The sequence below is a fragment of the Oryza glaberrima genome, chromosome 12, assembly GCF_000147395.1.
Source record: "Oryza glaberrima chromosome 12, OglaRS2, whole genome shotgun sequence".
In the NCBI taxonomy this organism is placed as follows: domain Eukaryota; kingdom Viridiplantae; phylum Streptophyta; class Magnoliopsida; order Poales; family Poaceae; genus Oryza; species Oryza glaberrima.
The window spans coordinates 21,235,824-21,251,041 of NC_068337.1; the positions used below are offsets into that span (position 1 = coordinate 21,235,824).

General features: G+C 44.6%; 3 protein-coding genes across 3 annotated transcripts; all 3 read left to right on the forward strand.

Annotated features, from left to right (window-relative positions):
• The first annotated feature begins 5 nt into the window (after positions 1-5).
• LOC127757821 (uncharacterized) lies at positions 6-665 on the forward strand. Its single transcript, XM_052283404.1, has one exon. It carries the CDS (start codon positions 38-40, stop codon positions 488-490), a length of 453 nt encoding a protein of 150 aa, XP_052139364.1. The 5' UTR covers positions 6-37; the 3' UTR covers positions 491-665.
• Positions 666-2,101: 1,436 nt separating this feature from the next.
• On the forward strand, positions 2,102-2,819 carry LOC127756395 (uncharacterized). The gene is made up of 2 exons (XM_052281736.1): positions 2,102-2,131; positions 2,219-2,819. The coding sequence occupies exons 1-2, from the start codon at positions 2,102-2,104 to the stop codon at positions 2,639-2,641; spliced, it is 453 nt and encodes a 150-aa protein (XP_052137696.1). The 3' UTR covers positions 2,642-2,819.
• A 455-nt stretch (positions 2,820-3,274) lies between these two features.
• LOC127756396 (uncharacterized) lies at positions 3,275-14,018 on the forward strand. Its single transcript, XM_052281737.1, has 3 exons — positions 3,275-3,416; positions 3,495-3,538; positions 13,397-14,018. Exons 1-3 carry the CDS (start codon positions 3,275-3,277, stop codon positions 13,868-13,870), a joined length of 660 nt encoding a protein of 219 aa, XP_052137697.1. The 3' UTR covers positions 13,871-14,018.
• Positions 14,019-15,218: the final 1,200 nt, after the last annotated feature.

A 15,218-nucleotide genomic window follows, 5' to 3' on the forward strand; every position in this document is an offset into this window, starting at 1 on the left:
AGAAACTGGATCGAGCGCCGCCAGGACGACGACGATAATGCTCGGGAGAGACCGGCGACCGGCCGGCCTCGTGGCGCAGCTGCTCCTCATCACCCTCGCCGCCCTTCTCATCCTCCTCCTCACCACCGTGGCCGCGGCGGCGCCGGCGGCCGGCGGCGGGTACAGCGCCAGGGTGGTTATCGTCGCCGGGAAGAAGAGCAGCGGCAGCGGCGCCACCGCCACCGCTCACCGCCGCGTCGTCGTCGACGATCTCGCCGGCATGATGGCGGCGGCGCTGGGGCGGCAACGCCTGGAGGACGTGGTGGCGCCGGAGGAGGAGCTCCTCATCCCGGGCGGTCTCGTGGTTGGTGCGGGCGGCGGCGGGGGCGGCTACGGCGCCTTGGAGGCGAACCAGCCGGCGTGCCCCCGCGGCGGCTGTGCCGGCAAGCAGCCAGGAGGGGCGTACACCCGGCCGTGCACGTACGGCAACACCTGCTTCCGGCCAAGCTAAGCCATGGCTGCATTTGCAAAAGATAATTAGCAGCTGCAAGCACACATATCTGCCTGGTGCCTGCTAGCTCGATTTGTGATAATTGCATGCATGTATTAATTAATTATTTACTCCACATGCCTGTATTATTATGTACTCCCTTATTTTGATCAAAGTCAAATTATTTTAAGTTTAAGTTTGATCAATTAATTTTATTGAAAAAAATAGTAACGTTTTTAACTTAAGACAAATTTATTATGAAAATATATTTAATTATTGATTGATATTGTAAATATTACTAAATTACTGATAAACTTTGTCTAGGCACGTTCTTGATCCCTAGGCCGCCATTCTGTTTAGCCACCAAGCAGCGCACAACACACTGCAAGTATCTTCGTCATAACCATAGGAAAGCTGAGTTTTTCGAGCGTTTCTATTGTTCCTTTCTGTAGCGGGACTGTTCTGCGTAGGACAGTATTTTGGGAATCGGACTGCATTGGTCGACATTCGGCGAATTTCGTTCATTTTGGTGCAGCTTCAGACAAGGCTAATTGACCTCCCACTTTCACCCACCATATATATACTTTTTATAAAAGAGAATAGCTAGTGATGGTGGTGGTTTTGCTACCAACATTACTACCAATTCCCAACTTTTAAAATAAATAAATAAATGATATTTAGGGCTAGAGAGTCCATATGTCAACTACTTTCATCAGTTTTTAATTTTTGTGGGAAGGAAAAAACAGTGTGAGCTAAAAATGTCCACATATAAGTAACAAATATCTACAACAATTAAGATATGATAATAACATGGTAATGTTAATTTTCTTCACGGACAATATGCTAGTTTTTCTTAATGCTTATTAGAAATTTGGCTCAAAGGTAGCCATTTTTCCCTGAAATTTCTGAATTTTGCCAATTTTGATGGGGCCTTTTTTTTATTACTATTTCTTTGTGTTGGATCGATGCACCGGGAAAGTGTTTCAATTTCTTTGAGAAGATATCCCCTTATTTCTTGCATGCATGTCATCTAAATAGTAATAATTTTTTTTAAAAAAATGATAAGATAGATTAATATAAAATATATTACTCCACGAATATACAAGTTCAAATTTAGCTTCTACAAGTTGGAACAAAAATAACAAATATAATTGTGAAGTTAATTTGTTCTTTTTTCTGTAGAAGTTGAATTTAGTCTTGCATGTTTGTGTAGTGATATAATTTCTATTAATCCATGTTATTAAATTGCATCAAACTTTTTTTATAACTATTTAGATGATATTCCCTCCGTACTCGTAAAGGAAGTCGTTTAGGACAATGTTTAAGTCAAACCTTGAAAATATAAATCATGAATAACTCTTAAGTTGTTGAGTTTGAAAATGTAAAAATTATATGAATAGATTTGTCTTAAAAAATACTTTCATAAAAATATACATATATCACTTTTCAATAAATATTTTTATAGAAATAAGAAGTCAAAATTATGTTTTGAAGACTGTGTCGCTATCCTAAACGACTTCCTTTACGAGTACGGAGGAAGTATACCAGAAATGAGGGATGTCCATCCAGGGATGAAAATCCAATTCCCAATGCACCCAAATGGAGTATACTGCTAGTTAGTCACGGACTCACATGTCTGTTGTTGGCACTTGGAGACATTTTGTAAGACAGCAACAACTTAACCTCCAATAATTGTTCTACTCCAAGCGTTCACAGTTACTACCACCATAAGCTCGTTCGCGCAATTAGTATATCGATCGGCCAGAGGAGGAAAAAATATATAAAGCGCGGGTGCACGATGCGCCGCGCGTCGTCCCGGCGGCGGCGGCCGTCTCCGCCCAGCTGGCAGCCGCCCTCCTCCTCCTCCTCCTCCTCCACGCCGTCACCGTCGTCGTCGTCGCCGGCGGCGGCGGCAGCGAAGTGGCCGTCGACAGGTACGCGGCTGCAGGCGCGATGCTGCTGCTTCCGCGGCGGCGACGGCAGCAGCTGGAGGACGAGGTGGTGTTCCCGGCGGCGATGGCGGTCGTCGGAGCTGAGCAGCTGCAGCAGGGCGGGTCCTTCAGCGGGCTCACGGCGAACAAGCAAGTCTGCCTGCAGGGTCACTCGTGCGCCGCGTTCGCCATGCCCTACACCGGCCATGGCTGCATCTACAGAAATAATTGCAAGCAGTAAGCTAGCTTGCTATTGAGCTATCCATTTTATCACTGTCCCAAATTATAATAACCAGATGGTATATTTTCTAGTAGTATGAATTTTATATTTTAGTACAAAGAGAGTATATTGTTTATTGTTTAATTACTCATTATAATTGATTGTTGTAATCGAATCTCCATGTATCATTAGAGCATCACCAACAGTCCACCTATCTAATTCCCAAAACTGATTTTGAGGGATTTTAGTCTAAAAACATCTTCAATAGATCCTCTACTCTCCTACTCGAGTTTTGGAGTTCCTTCTTCCCGTTCCTCGCTCGGTTTATATGCGGACGTGCGTTCTCGCAAAACTCGCTCCCAATCTTGCACTCCCGCCGCTCTCTCCCGTTCCCGCGCGTAGGCGAAATGTTCCTGCCCGGCGATTCTCGGCGCCCGCGCCCCCCAGCGCCTCTCCCGACGGCGGCGCGCCCACCAGCGCCTCACCCGGCTGCGCCTCTGCCGGCGGCGGCGCGCCCGCCAGCGCTTCACCCGGCTGGGCGCCTCTCCCACCAGTGCCTCTGCCGGCTCGCGCGCCGGCGGCCCCTCGTCCGGCGGCGGCTGCTTCCTCCTGTCCCCTGATTCCGCCCGGCGTTTTTATCTGCCGCCGTACGGGATGAATTGGCCGGCCGCTCCTCTGCTCTTGCTGGAATTTGGTCCTGCTGGTGCTACTGAATGCTGTATGTTGGTGCTGCTGATGCTGCTGTGCTGCTGGAATGATGGTTGCCGTTTGCTGCTGAAAATAGCTGCTGAATGTTGTATGTTGTGCTGCTGAGCTGCTGGATTGATGGTTGATGCTTGCTGCTGATTTTGTTTTTTGCTGGAATGCTTTGCAGCTGAGCTCTGCTGTGTAACTGTGCTGCTGGTGCTGCTGCAAATAGTTGCTAGTTTTTTTCATCTTGCACTGTGTAAAGTGGAGGCTTATTTGCAAGCTAAAAAGATTCATATTATATACTGCTGCTTGAAAAGAAAAGGTCATCAGGGCATGCCGTTCATCAGAGTTATTTTAGAAGTGCAAGTCTCTGTGCAGAGGAAATGCTGCCATCCAGAATTTGAGTTCAGTATGTGCAAGACTCATCTTTTCGATGGCTAAACAAAACAGAGAGCACAACAGAGATCTAACAGGAAGGGAGGATAGGTGCGGTAGGGAAAGGAGATGGAGAGAGGGGATGGCGGTCGGCTAGGGTTGGGAGGTAGGGGACGGCGAATTGGCGACGGCGGCGACTGTGCAATCTCCTTCCCCCGCGATAGATGTGGCGCCTCCTTCCCACGTGGTGGATAACTGATTTTTCTTTGGTAGTTTATTATGGGCCCACTTTCTGGTTTAGGGAGTGAATTTACATAATCTCTTGGAAGGAAGAGTAATTTGACTTAACAAATTCCAGTTAAGATTCCCAAATTTAGATTATTGGGGATTGAATTTACACGTTCTGTTGGTGATGCTCTTAGGCTGTGTTTAGTTCCTGAAATTGGGGAGAAGTTTGGGAAAATTTAGTATTTGGAAAAAAGTTAGCAGTTTATGTGAGTAGGAAAGTTTTGAATGTGATGTGATGTGATGGAAAGTTTGGTGTTTGGGGGAAGTTTGGTGTAAAATAAACAGAGCCTCTGTACTACTACTTGTCATATCATGCTCGTCGTGACATTAATTACGTACTTGGTCCTGCATATCCTGTGCTACATAAACCATTAATTTTCCACCCACTAAAGGTTCCTCACCTTACGTCGAGTTCGAATTATATTTCCGAATCATAATAACACATATAATATGTCTCTTAACTTTTAAAATCGGTACAAACATAGCCCTAAAATAGTATTGTAAGAGAAAACATGTAGGCTCCATATGTCAGTGAAACCATAGCTTCTTCCCTTTCCCTCTCTCCCCTTTCTTCCCACATTTCTTTCCAACATGTGCGATCGATGGGAGAAGTGGCACGGGCGGTGGCTGGCAAGGAGAAGGGCAACAGAGAGGAGATAGGCGGCAGCAGCGCCGACGGAGAGGGAGACATTTAATTATTTGCCACTTTCAAGATGTGATGTTAATAATTTGTCACTCATATTCTACGACATGTGAGACGTTATGTGTATATGACATGAGGGTCAGTCTAGTAACAAATTGTTAAATGTCACATCTAAAAATGATAAATAGATAAATATCTCGTGGAGGGGAGCTGGGCGCTTGTCGGCCAGCGAGCTCGAGCTCACCCGCTCATCAACGAAAAGGTGGCAGCGGTGGGTGGGTGGTGGAAAGGCAACCGCGGCAGCGGCGCTTCTTTTGGCGGAAAGGCAGCATCGACGAGCTTGGGATGAAGCCGGTCGCCATCAACGACCCCGCGCCCGCCGCTGTCGAGCTTGTCTGCCCGTGCCTTGAGCAGCACCCGATTTGGAGTTGGGGATGTGCTCTTGATCCCCTCCAGCGCCATCCTTCTCCTCGACGCACCCTCAACGCTCGGCTCTAGCTGTCTTCGGCGGCGTCGGTAGGAGCCCCGTTGCTTGTATCCTCCACGCCTTGCTCGCCCAGGTGTGTCCCATCGTCGCCTTTGCGTGCCAGCTGATGTGCTTGAAACATCAAGGGCAAGAGGAGATGGATGTTCTTGAAACAAGAAGGGTGAGTTGAGGCAGATGTGCTTGAAACAGAGGCCATGGTGCGGGGTGTGAGGAAGAGTAGCTTTCAGAGGCACCCATCTGTCGGAACCACTCCTCCATCCTCTCCACTAGCTTCCACCCGATCCCTCTGATAATGCTTACCAACGGCTGTTCGGCTAGAAAAAAAAACGGACGTCTCAATCCAAAGGAACAACAGTGCAGGTGCATGGCGCAGCAGTTCGTTAGGTGTACTCACAAGCCAAGTGAGCGTGCATGCAAGCATGTTTCAAATTTTAAATGATTATTTCTCTTAAACTATTTATCTTAATTTCAAACTAATTATATCATTGGATTTGTTACAATTAAATATTTAGAACAAATATCACATGACTATATTCCGACGACGTTTTTTTACTTTTTAAATGCTGCACGCATTGTTAATGAAATATTCCAGCAAGTATTTGTTGATGTTTCACTAGCATTTGCAATGTTCCATATTATCTTTTTATATGTTTCGGCACATATTTTTTTATGTTTCAACAATAATTATAATTCGATGTTTTTCAAGCTAAATATAAAAAAAATGTTTGACTAATCAAGACATAATGTTTCATGTAATAATGATTATTATTGCAGTCAATACTTTTTATATGTTGCACCTCTTTGGAACAATTTATGAAGTAGGTTGAAACATCTCCACAAGTGATGAAACACTTTTTTTAAATAGTGCAACATAAGTTTGATATTTCTAGAACACATATATATTTTTATCAAAATATATTTGTCGACGTTTGATGTCGCAATTCTGGTATTTGCATAGTATGGGGATCGTCAGTGCTAGGATATATGCGAGACTGAGGTAAAAGAGATGGGGACATGGATTTTTATACAGGTTCGGGCCCCTGAATTGTCAGGTAATAACCCTACATCCTGTTGGCCAAAGCCGGTATTGCTCTTATTCATGATAATCACACCAGTACAATATTTGGGGTAGCCTATCTAACTGTTGTCGACATGGCGGTCTGACGATCTGACTCGTAGTCGACAACAGGGTAGCCTTCCTCCTCGAATCCGTGTCCGGAGAGATCAGAGATAGCGCATTCGTCTCTCCTGACAGTATCCGAAGACACCGTAGGGTACTAGCCGTGCTTATCCCTGAAGTCGATATCCGGCGGCGTGTCTTGGCGTATGTAGGCTTCTATGTTGATTGTGTTGGGTGTTGATTGTCTCGTCTCCCCTCTCCTCCTAGGGGGGCTTGTATTTATACCCACAGGTGTCCCCTTGTCCAAGTAGAACTAGGGAAATCAATATGGATACAATCCTAGTAGTCTTTGTCGTTTCCACGTAGAACTCTGGTTGTCTTTTCTTATCCGGAACTCCTCCTATATCCGTAGGTTGTTTCCGTATAGAACATGGTATGTGGTGGTCCTGCCGAGATTTAGTCAACTACTATTAGGTATGTGATATCCATAACCCTGACAGTAGCCCCCGACTTCGATGCAAATGAACGAGTTTATATTCTCAACTGCAGACTTTGGAGGAACTGTTATCGAGCTCATGTGACCGTTCTCGGTGAGTTTAGAGATAACGTTAGACTTCCTCTATCAGCCTCGTGCGGGCACCGAAAGGGTTTGTCTAAGTCAATCTCTGATATCGACCGAGAAAGTACAGAGCGTACGACTAAGTTTCCCGTCTTGTTGTAATCGAGAATTTGGATTGAAGTCAAGAAATTTTATCTCTAAACGGTGTGGTATTTGCATAGTATCTCTGATGTGAAATTTTCTCTGAAGTCAAGAAATTTTATCTCTAAACGGTGTGGTATTTTATCTCTAAACGGTGTGAAATTTTATCTCTGATGTCGATGTTTTATGTCGCAATTCTGGTATTTGCATAGTATGGGGATCGTCGGTACTAGGATATACGCGAGACTGAGGTAAAAGAGATAGAGACAGGGATTTTTATACAGGTTCGGGCCCCTGAATTGTCAAGTAATAACCCTACATCCTGTTGGCCGAAGCCGGTATTGCTCTTATTCATGATAATCACACCAGTACAATGTTTGGGGTAGCCTATCTAATTGTTGTCGACATGGCGGTCTGACGATCTGACTCGTAGTCGACAACAGGGTAGCCTTTCTCCTCGAATCCGTGCCCGGCGAGATCAGAGATAGTGCTTTCGTCTCTCCTGATGGTATCCGGAGACACCGTAGGGGACTAGCTGTGCTTATCCCTGAAGTCGATATCCGGCGGCGTATCTTGGCGTATGTAGGCTTCTATGTTGATTGTGTTGGGTGTTGATTGTCTCGTGGTGGGTGTCGATCCCGTTGGGTGTTGATTGTCTTGTCCCCCATGGTGGTTGTTGATCCCGTTGGGTGTTGATTGTCTTGTGGTGGGTGTTGATCGTCTCATATCATGGGTGTTCCCCTGTCCTCCTAGGGGGCTTGTATTTATACCCACAGGTGTCCCCTTGTCCAAGTAGAACTAGGGAAACCAATATGGATACAATCCGAGTAGTCCTTGTCGTTTCCATGTAGAACTCTGGTTGTCTTTTCTTATCCGGAACTCCTCCTATATCCGCAGGTTGTTTCCGTATAGGACATGGTATGTGGTGGATCCTGCCGAGATTTAGTCAACTACTATTAGGTATGTGGTATCCATAACCCTGACAATATTCATGTGAGATCTTGTTATAAATATTTAATTACAACAAATAAAATGATATAATCAAATTATAGATTGAATACATATTTTAGAAGAAAATTTTGTTTAAAGTTTGATTAGAAGAGAGAAAATAATGGTGCCCCATGCCACCTTGACAACCAGCTCTGCTCTGCATGTATGCGACAACCTTGCTCCTCCGACGCGGCCATGTATGCATGCAACAGACGCGGAGCAGCGTTCAAATATTCGGAAAAAAAGTCGGATGTCCGATTTATAGCTTTTGCCCCAATCCCTCTCCACCGATGACGTGGCGAGACCTGAAGGCCGAGGAGGTAGGCAACCTTGGAGACGAGCTGGCTGCGGTCGCGCATGACGCCGATGATCTCTATGTCGAACGGCCTGCCCACGGCCTCCGTGACCTGCATGGAGCACATTCCAGTTCAGTAACAGTGAGAATGAGAAGGACAATTTCACATTATTTCTTACTGGACCGGATTCTATCACAAGAATATTTTTTTATTAGGGCGATAACTCTTAAAAGAGAGATTTCCTATTTTTTCTTTCATCTCAGCAAAAATACAACGGCGCTAATTCGAATCCCTCGGGTAAAAAGAAAAAAGAAAAGAACAACACCCACATTCAAGTATTCAACCCTCCTTTTTTTTCCCATTAGCAAGAACTAGTTTCAGTTGCATCTCAGCTTCTCTCCGTCGAAGCCGCTGCCGCCTATCTTCTTTGCCCTTCAGATGATGATGATTTTTTTTCCCGCTATTACTGTACCCTCAGCCCAACCAACGCTATATATATAAGTAGAGCAGGCAGCATGGGTGTAGAACAGGGGTGGATCCCCTACACCGATAAGACCCATGGATACCTCCGGAGCACCCCTTCAATTTTTACACCATTAATGATAAATTAAAGGTCCTAGATAGTTGGAGGTTGAAGAAACTGTGTAATTGAGTCTCTCAATTTTTTATTTCTGGATCCGCCCTGGGTGCAGACTGCAGACACTTAGCAGAAGCTAGGAGCTTGATCTGTTCTGCTACAGCTCATGGCGATACGCCTGCTGCCGTGCCACCTTGTCCTGTCCGCCGCCGCAGCAGCCGTCGTCGGCGCCGTGGAAGAAGAAGGCAGTACTATGCACTTGTACGACGACAGCAACGCGGCTGCGGCTGCAGGCGCGAAGAAGACGAAGAACTCCTCCTCCTCTTCCTCCTTCTCATCCTTATGGGGATCACCACCATACGACCGCCATGGCGCCGTGTTGCGGGCGGCGACGGCGGCGGCGGTGGTGGAGGAGGACGAGGTGGCGCCGGAGCCGCCGTTCCCGGCGGGCCTCGCCGCCGCCGCCGTCACCGTCGTCGTCGGCCGTGCCGAGGCGGAGCGGGAGATCAGCCGCAATGCGGTGGATAACAAGAACGAGGCGGCCGCCTGCCACGCGACCTGTGTCCCCGGCGCTTCCTACATCTACAAAGGCTACGGCTGCATTTACAGAGATCGCTGCCAGAGCTGAGCGGCTCGTCGGTGTCATACTGTACTGATGCTTTGCATGCATGGGGCGTGTGTCAAGCCAGGGTGAAAACTACTCCTCTCTCAGTCTCACAATATAGCAACTTTTGTTTCGATGTAATATATCATAATACTATAAATCTTAAATCTTAGATAGGATGTATCCTAATACCATGAATTTGTACTGGAGGCCTATCCAGATTTGTAGTACTAGGATACGTCATATCCAATTAAAAATTGTTATATTTTGGAACGGAGGGAGTATATGAAAATTTACCAAGCGTAACGATATATGCTGTTTTCGGAAACAGTATAATATAACAATAATATCTTTATCATCGGTTACCGTTTGTAAAATTTAGTTTTTTTCTGATTTATTATGTCAGCGTCATATCGAAGTTTACACTAATTAAATAGTTGAATTTATAAATATAGAATTTTTTCGACCGTCCATAAAAATAACACCGTTTTCGATCATTTTCGAACCTTTTTTATCTCTGGTGTCAAGCAATCAATAAACCCTATATCTATATTTATGTTGATCCAATATTATTATAAACTTAATTTTCTGAATATATAAGATATAGCGATATGTAGAGGTAGTCGTTGCTAATGATGAGGCCACGCCCGCTCTCTTATCTACTTCCTCTATTTTAAAATGTAGGGCGTATTTTATTTTATTAAGACAATACTTTGAATTGTTAGTCAATTACACTGTCATAATATATTTCTGTTGAAGCAAAACTATGTTGTTAGATCCATCTTCAAAAGTACTTATGTATGATTATACTTAATTTTGTATCACATAAATTATATATTAAGGAAGTAACTATCAGTCAAAGTGTGGAGTGCTAACAAAATAAAATACACACTATATTTTGAACTAGAGGGAGTACTATAATTGTATCCAAACAAGTGTGAGGGAGAGTTTTGCAATAAACAGCTATGGGGTGTTTAGATCCAGGGATATAAAGTTTTAGCGTGTCACATCAGGTATTATATAGGGTGTCGCATAGAGTGTTCGGGCACTAATAAAAAAACTAATTACAGAATCCGTCAGTAGACCGTGAGATGAATATTTAAGCCTAATTAATCCGTCATTAGCAAATGTTTACATGTACTATCATATTGTCAAATCATGGAGCAATTAAGTTTAAAAGATTTGTCTTGCAAATCAGTCGCAATCTATGCAATTAATTATTTTTAGCCTATATTTAATACTGTTGAGATTATAGGCATATAATGATTTAATCTATTCCATAAATAAATCATGACATTACAGATGAAAACTAGCATGAACGCATCATTAGATCTACACATGTAAACTACACAGTATAACATGAACAGATCAAATATGCGCAACATATTGAACACGTACCGAGGTGACGGAAAGACCGGCTGCTTGGTCGAAACTTTTCGCAGGCGTCTACGAAGGCACGAAACACGCGAGCGAAGAGGAAGACGAGCCGTCGCGAACGAACAGGGAGCAGTCGCGCGAAGCGCTTCCCAAAAACCTTATTGCCGCCTTCTCCCGGTGCAGGACGTCGAAGACAGAGGTTCCGGAGACCTGCTCTCCCGATCGCCGGTGCACACCGGCGAGCGAGATGGAGTAGTCTACGAGCGACGGCGCAGTACAGAGTAGAAGGCAAACCCTAGATTGATTTCGCGTGTGTTGCGTGAAGACGGCGGGTCGATTTATATAGAGAAGGGTCGCTTGATCAGGGCGCCCGCACGATCTCTACTGCGCGTAACCGAACCGGATAAGTCGCGCGTAACTTATTCGGACTCCATGCCGTTTGCACGCACCGGATTTTTCGGAACGTTTCCAAACGAATTTGCAGCAAAACAAAACTGCAAATTTTTCGAACCATTCGACGCGTACGTCGTGCACGCGCGCCGCCTGCCCGGCGAGGCGAGCGAGCGCGCGCGTGTGTTTCCCCTCTTCTCTCCACCACACATGCTTCAAATGGCTAGGAAGGCATCCTCCCTTTTAAGGAGGTCCCCTTCTCCTAGAATAAGCAAGGTGGTACTAAACTCCACATGCATGCCATCCCATGAGGTGGGCTTTTGTGATTTTCCAAAGAATTAATCTTCGAGTGGGCTAAGGCCCATTCATTAATTCCAACAAATACTTTATACAGATGTTCGATGTTACTGGGTGAAAAATTTTAATATGAGATCTAAACAGAGCTTATATATATGTACTAGCTTCTTCTGGAGCAAAGACGATATGTTATTTCCATTGGGACTAATCGGGAAAGCTGGCTGCTGCAGCCGTACAGCAGCCAACACTGCCGAACAACCCCATTATCTTAAAAGGGAGAGAGAGAGAGAGAAGAGCTTGACATATAGCTTTGTTAATAGTGGAAGCGTGCATATAGCCCATACTCCATATAACAGTGGCTCTAGCTTAATTAGCTTGTCTGCGCCAGGCTTGCGTCATGCACAAGTCAGCCAAGCAGTAATCAATTCGTGATATTGTGCAAAACCTTGTGCAGTTTTCAGAGTTCCAGTTTTGTGTTTTTATTCCTGTCTGGAGTCCAAGTGTAATATTCTAACCGGTCACAAACGTTGCGTTTAGATCTTCTAGTAAAAGAGTTCAGGATTTGATTTGTAGAACTAGGGTTCGGTTAATCTAATTTCGACGGGAAACTAAGGTGATTAAGGTTGAAAATAAGTATACAACATATTAAGGTGGAAATCATGCAATCACCAAAATTTATTTGGTGCAATGGTGGGCACCTCAGACCGAAGTGCAATCTTAATTTTGGTAGAAGTGGCTCCGGTAGTTCAAGTGCAGCACTTGCAGATCAGCAGATGTAGCCATCATCGCCACGAAATATATATCGTGCGGTGGCACTGGTGAGTGACAGGGCAACATCGATCGGTTTCAGTACTACTTGACCGGAAACATGTTGATGTATCGCTTAGCTAAGTATTTCCTCCGTTTTAAATAGATGCTTGTTAATATTTTAGATGATTTTTGACAATTCGTCCTTCTTAAAAGTTTAGTGCTTAGGGGTGAAGCTATAGAACAAAATAAAGAGAGGTGCCACTCACTTGATTTACCAATACGAGCGCCTGAGTTTAGATTGAAAGGAGTGCACATATGGTAAAAATATAGATAAAGTATAACTAAAAATTTTCTTGACCGGATTGCCCCCTCTCTTATCTAGCTCTGCCTCTGGCCGTGCTAAAATATATTTAATAATAAACAAGTCAAAATAAAGTTATTAAATTGGTACATATCTAGCTAATGTTCTAACAGGACGGATGATCAACGTGTTAAAAAATCAACATCACCGTATATTTAAAATGATATTACTAATTGCTCCTTCTGTTTAACTTATAAGTTAAACCTTTCAGGTTTGACTAAAGATAAATATAACAATATTTTTAATAGAAAACAAATAAACTATTAAAATATATTTAATGTCAAAGGTAATGAAACCGGAGCAATTTAGTGTTATATTTATTGCTATATTTTTCTATAAATTTGGTCAAACTTTTAAAGTTAGACGGAATGGAACAAATTTAGTGATATTTGGTTGAACTTTGAAGAAATTTGACTTTAGAAAATTAAAACGACTTATAATATGAAATGAAACGAAGAAAGTAACTAGCTAAGTAAGCAAGAATGCTCCCTGTTGATGGTACCAAATTTATTTATCTACATGAACCCCGCGGAATAATAAAGAAAGACAAATATACCTTGTAAATTTTATACGGAAGATTAAATCAGTATACACCGCTATATCGTTTATATATACTAGCGCTATATACTTTTATCGTTGCATGATAAAAGTTCTCTCTATATAAAAGAGAGCGCGCGCACATATGGTGGTGTTTGAATCTCCTGAAAATAAAGATGAAGATAAAGATTAAATATTTCACGCCAAACGATGTGGTAATAACGTGTAATTAATTAAGTTTTAATTATTACAAATTAACTTTCGTATAAAATGCACCGTTTAGTAACTTAAAAGGCGTGCCACGAAAAGAATAGGGCCAGTGCGGCACTACTAAAACTGAACTCATCCACCCTTGCGACGACGACGACGACGACGACGACGACGCACGGGAACGACCGGCGGCGGCCGGCCAGCGTCGCGCCGCTCCTCCTCACCGCTCTTCTCCTCCTCCTCCTCACCGCCGTGGCCGCCGCGGCGCCGGGAGGCGGGTACAGCGGCCGCCGCGCCGTCGTCGCCGTCGACGATCTTGCCGGCATGATGGCGGCGGCGCTGGGGCAGCAGCAGCGCCTGGAGGACGTGGTGGCGCCGGAGCTCCTCCCGGGCGGCGCCGGCCGTCTCGTGGTTGGTGCGGGCGGCGGCGGCGGCGCCTACGGCACCTTGGACCCAGACGAGGCGGCGTGCCCCCAGAAGGGCGGCTGCGCCGACAAGAAGCCCGGGGAGGCCTACACCCGGCCGTGCACGTACAAGAACCAGTGCGAGCGGCATTGACGCCGCCATGCGCCCGCGCCCATGCTCGCTCCACACGCACGCACCATCGTACGTGTGCCAACTGCCAATATAATGTACTCCACTCCATATAAACGGGAGTAGTAATGTTCATGTCAACTCAGGTCGAGTGTCTAAACTGTTTGAGAAATTTTAGAGAAGTATCACGGGAGAGCTAAAGTTTATCTAAATTTTATATATAATAGAAATTTTAGTATCTCGAGATATCTAGTATCTAAAGATAAAAGATAACAAGTTTTACACTATAAAATATACTCCCTCATCCCTAAATATTTGACGCCATTGACTTTTTTAAAATATGTTTAACCGTTCGTCTTATTAAAAAATTTAAGTAATTATTAATTCTTTTCCTATCATTTGATTCATTGTTAAATATATATATTATTGCTACTCAAGTTTTTAATAAAATGAACAGTTAAACATATTTTAAAAAGTCAACGACGTCAAATATTTAAGGACGGAGGGAGTAATATCTTCTTAAAGATGATAAAATTACACAAACCTTAGCTTGTCTCAACTTTCTCGTGTATTCTCTGACCTGGGTGGATCATTTTCATTTCAAAGTATATGGACAAATGTTTATATTGCTTATATACACCCATTTAGATATAGGTGTCAATTTTCCCGTTGGGGACAGGGACCCACCCCTACGGGGCTAAGGCCGGGAGATAATTCTCACCCGTGAGTGAGTAGGAACAGGGCCCCGCAAAATTCCGGGGTAGGGACGGCGATAAAAATATACTCAAGGGTGACCTGGCGAGGCCCAAGGTATATGTTATTTCTCTGAAATTAGCACATTTAAAACATATAGGCTAAGTTAGCCCATTCTAAGTGGCCACATATAAACCTAACCCTAATCCCCATCTACCCTCACCCTCACCCAATCCCTATTGCCGTCGGTACTCAGCCCTTACACCTCGTTGTCGCTGCTCACCGGCCGTGCCTCCTCAATGCCGTTTGTCAACCACCTCAACGCTACGCCCCTCGTCGCCGGCCGCCTCAGCGCAATGCCCCTCCTTGCCAGCCACCTCAGTATATGTCGCGCCTCATCATCGCCGCTCACCGGCTACCTCGGTGCCGCGCCCTTCATCGTCGGCTGCCTCGATGCCGTGCTCCCTCATTGTCACGCCTCATCGCCCATCACTGGTCTTTAACCACCCCAATCATTGCTATAAAGTTGTCCTCATCGCTCTTGCCTTACCCCGTCATCAACTCCAACCGCAAAACTCTAATCTGGACGAAGGAAACCTGTTGGAGTTTGGATGTTGCTAGCATTGACACTTGTTGAGGAAGTTATCATTGTCGATAAATCTATCTCTCCCTCACGTGA